The 3,896-nt window shown below is 30.2% G+C and overlaps 1 protein-coding gene across 1 annotated transcript in view; it reads left to right on the top strand.

The window, feature by feature from the left end:
- LOC127864129 (multiple epidermal growth factor-like domains protein 10) overlaps positions 1-1,691 on the top strand; it is a 6,461-nt gene extending 4,770 nt beyond the window's left edge. Inside the window, exons 4-5 of the mRNA XM_052403824.1 lie at positions 75-187; positions 973-1,691. Of these exons, the coding sequence (XP_052259784.1) occupies positions 75-187; positions 973-995 (136 nt within the window). The 3' untranslated portion in view covers positions 996-1,691. The remainder of the gene's footprint in view (positions 1-74; positions 188-972) is intronic.
- Positions 1,692-3,896: the final 2,205 nt, after the last annotated feature.

The following is a 3,896-nucleotide window of genomic DNA, read 5'->3' as shown; positions in this document are numbered from 1 at the left end:
AATCAAAATACGTTTTCCATTCTACATCACGTTCAATATTTAAGTGATAATGACATATCGATTTAATATTAAAGATCTGCTGAAGTAGCTCCTGCTAACAGAGAATCGTCTTCTCCCGAAATATACGGCAACTTGCCTCAAACATCAAGGAACCCTGACAACTATGACTGCCTTCAAATGCGAACAGGTGAGTGTCATTGAAATCTGTATTTTCGTATATTAAATGCACTTTATAGTTAAACACATGCTATTTGATATTAAGAAGTGATTAACGTTTCAATAAAAATCATACTTTTCATAAAAACGGAGTATTCAGTATGTGATGTAAGTCTTTAAGAATTATAGTGACACAAATAAATTCGGAACAAAAACAACATGGAGAGAAATAAAGGAACATTTCAGTTTTAAGACACAAAAAAGACATTTATTGAACTGCGTTTTATTACATTTAGTACATAAATATGCTGTGTAAAATCAAAAAGGTACAACCATTTTGTATACATATAAAGTGAAAAGTCATCTGTACCAACATGCGAGAAAACTTATTATCAGCACAAACTCCTTAATTTAATGGATGCGACAATACACACAACACGAAATATGCCTATAACACAACGTAAAACAGGTTCAATCACAGCAATTATCAATGCAATGCAAAGCATTAGGGTTTAAATCCGAAAGGCAGGGAATCAAACCTCACACTTAACAGAGAAGACTGATCTTGTATTAAACAACAATGTGTAACACGATGCGAAAACTGATAAAAAGACCAGAAAAAGGTATAACTACTTGGCAAACTGAAGTGTCGACTTATTATTCAAATATAACCTTAACCTGTTTTGGGCTCATACTTCTTTAAGCTACTTTCTCTAAAAATCACATAGAACTGATATAATTGTATTAAATGATAATAAAACAATTATTAAATAACAATCATCGTTAATATTGAATTTATACTTTCTGTTATTTCAGTCGAGCAACCGCGACGCATATAAAATGGAAGAAAAAAAAGTTTTTTTCAACGGGAGGTTAAAACTAATAATTTGAAGACGTTATAATACAAATGCATTATAAGATGATTTGTTTAGATTTGCCAGATGAAAATCAGTATTTTGAAACTGATTTAAATAACTGCCTTATCCAACGCAACATAAGGCGAACATGTGTATAAAGAAAATATATACCGACGGATAGCTCTACCAGCAATTGTACTGATCTCGTTATAACAACGAATTACTCACTCCATTGTTTGAAATGCCAATGGCCAATCTCGACACATAGTAGTCGGAGCTAACGCAGATAATATGATTTACACTAGGATCCGAAGGACATAAACAGTTTACAACCGCGCCAAAAGGATTTTCCTTGGTTAATGTTTCCATGTTATATGTTGTATGTTAGCTTTTTCTTTGGTGCTTCCTGCCTATATTTTTCAGTTGAGTAGTAGCGGGCACTAGGACACTTACGCTTTGTTCTAGTACCAGCACGTACTAGAGAAGCAAATATGTTGTACAATTGGATGTGTTCCCCTTTTGTGCAGATTTGGACATCACAACGTCAGTAAGAACCTAGTGTTCAGCCTACTGCCAATGCCTGCTTTGTTGTTTGTTTGTGTTTTGCACTGTTTGTCTTATGTTCCTTATTATGCTTTAAATCAGTCATATATATGTGCTTAAATGTTTCGTTTCTAAGTGTGCTTTAAATGTTTTTAACATGTATAGATGTGAAAAGTATTTGTTATTCATGTGCTTTAATATGCTTTTAACAGGTATTTATGCAAATGCATGCTTTGTTGTTTGTTTTTGCACTGTTTGTCTTATGTTTCTTTATTATGCCTTAAATCAGTGATATCTATGTGCGTCAATGTTTCGTTTCTTCGTGTGCTTTAAAATGTTTTACACATGTATATATGTGCTATTTAGTTGTTATTCATGTGCGTTAATATGCCGTTTAACATGTATTTATGTGCTATACTTGCTTTAATATCTTAAATTTATAATAGGTATGCTATGCTTTGTTTTAAGTGTTTAAATGTGTATAATATATGCGTTAATATTAAACAATGCTAGGTTACTTTAATGTAGTTTTAGGTATCTTACCCTTTGTCTTATATGTATGTATTCGTAACATGCAAAATGTTATGCTCTTAATGTACATTTGTACTTTATTTGTGTTTTATGTTCTTAAACTATGTCTGTGTATTTAAATGCTTATACTATATGCTTAATCTTTCTTTTAGCTCATTTATACTTGTTATACTATATACATCTGTTTGTCGGGAAATAGCTCATGAGCTAATGTTTACTGTTATTCATATCTGACGTAAAATAAAGATTCTGGTATCTTGTATCTTTTCAGTCTCCTGTGACAGACACATTGATATATTATGGCAACACATAAACGAACTTAGAGTAAAGTGTCATGAGAAAATATCTCAATGATTGCGTTTAAAAAAAAAAAAAAAATGACAATCATGTATAATTTTAACATCATATTTTCTAAGTCTTGAAACATATACATACTTAAAGTGTATATACTATTTTACGTGCGTAGTGCTAGTCATCCAGCAAAACTATAGTTTTATAAACTTGTTTAACGTTTGGTGTAAATAACAGTATCTTTATTATCAAATGTCATGATGTCATACAGTGTCATCCCCGTTTACTTTTATAAGCTTTTTGATTTGTACAAAATAAACACGTAAATAATCGATAAATATCTCATTAAATCTTATTACAGACCAAACACAATGTAGGTATACAGAGCATCTCAAGATATGCAATTGTGTGATCATATGAAATGTAAATATTTATACTCTATATTCACAAGTGTATTCATTTATCAGATTATGTACTTATAAATCTCTGTTAAAATGATTTTGGTAAATATTGTTCAAAGAAAATGACATCAACCATTGCATCCTATATTAGCACATATATTTCGACAAAAGTTTTTATATGTTATGTTATTTGTCCATAGAACACTTTTAATAATGTATTCACAATAATATGGTTTATAACTGTGCGTGATATTTCTCAATGTACTTGTGTTAACTCGATACATTATTTTAAACAATAGCCGATTAGTAAACAAATCAAACTAATGAAAACAACAACTGACTGAATTCATAAGTATCAAGAATATGAAACGTGCTTGTACGTTACTGATGTAGAGCTATGCATTATAATTTACGGCACGGTAGTACATGTATTCATTATTCATCCCATGATTGCACATAAAAATTTGTTTTCTTCATTTCAGTGTGTATGTTGTACTTGTATGGCCTCAAAATAATTGATCAATTTGTATTACCATTGCGAATGCTTTCTCATGCTCTGTTTGTGTGCACACACCTTCTGTAATAATATGTTTTAATTTTAATAGCGATGTTGAAAACGTCTTACACATTATTATTCTGAATAAATATATACATATTTTTCAATAAAATAAACATAATATGTAAATCTGCTGGAAGTAATAAATATTTCTTTGAATAGATATTAAATCGTTAATATATTTTATACTTTTTGGGACATACTTTAGATGTTATTTTTATAAATCATGTAACAGATTAATTGAAAATTTTTAATAAACAAAAGCATATTAAGGATAACTGCATCCAATATTCATATATGCTTTACTTCACATTTGTCGATGTTTGTTAACTTATAATCATATTATGTCACATGTATAGTTTTACTTAGTGTGCATGCATCACTTAATGTGTGTGAATTAGTAGATGCGTGTGCTCTTGCGCGTACAGATCACTTATGGACTGTAATGATTATGCACACCATCAGTTGAATTTTATGACGATGTCCCTTACGTTATTTATCATAGTTCAAAAAAAAGTATTGGAACCTTTGCAAAAACCCCTTTGACAATGTTTATATGTG

The sequence above is a fragment of the Dreissena polymorpha genome, unplaced genomic scaffold, assembly GCF_020536995.1.
Source record: "Dreissena polymorpha isolate Duluth1 unplaced genomic scaffold, UMN_Dpol_1.0 chrUn134, whole genome shotgun sequence".
In the NCBI taxonomy this organism is placed as follows: Eukaryota; Metazoa; Mollusca; class Bivalvia; order Myida; family Dreissenidae; genus Dreissena; species Dreissena polymorpha.
Note: the sequence above shows the minus strand (reverse complement) of the source record. Positions and strands in the feature narration are given on the sequence as shown.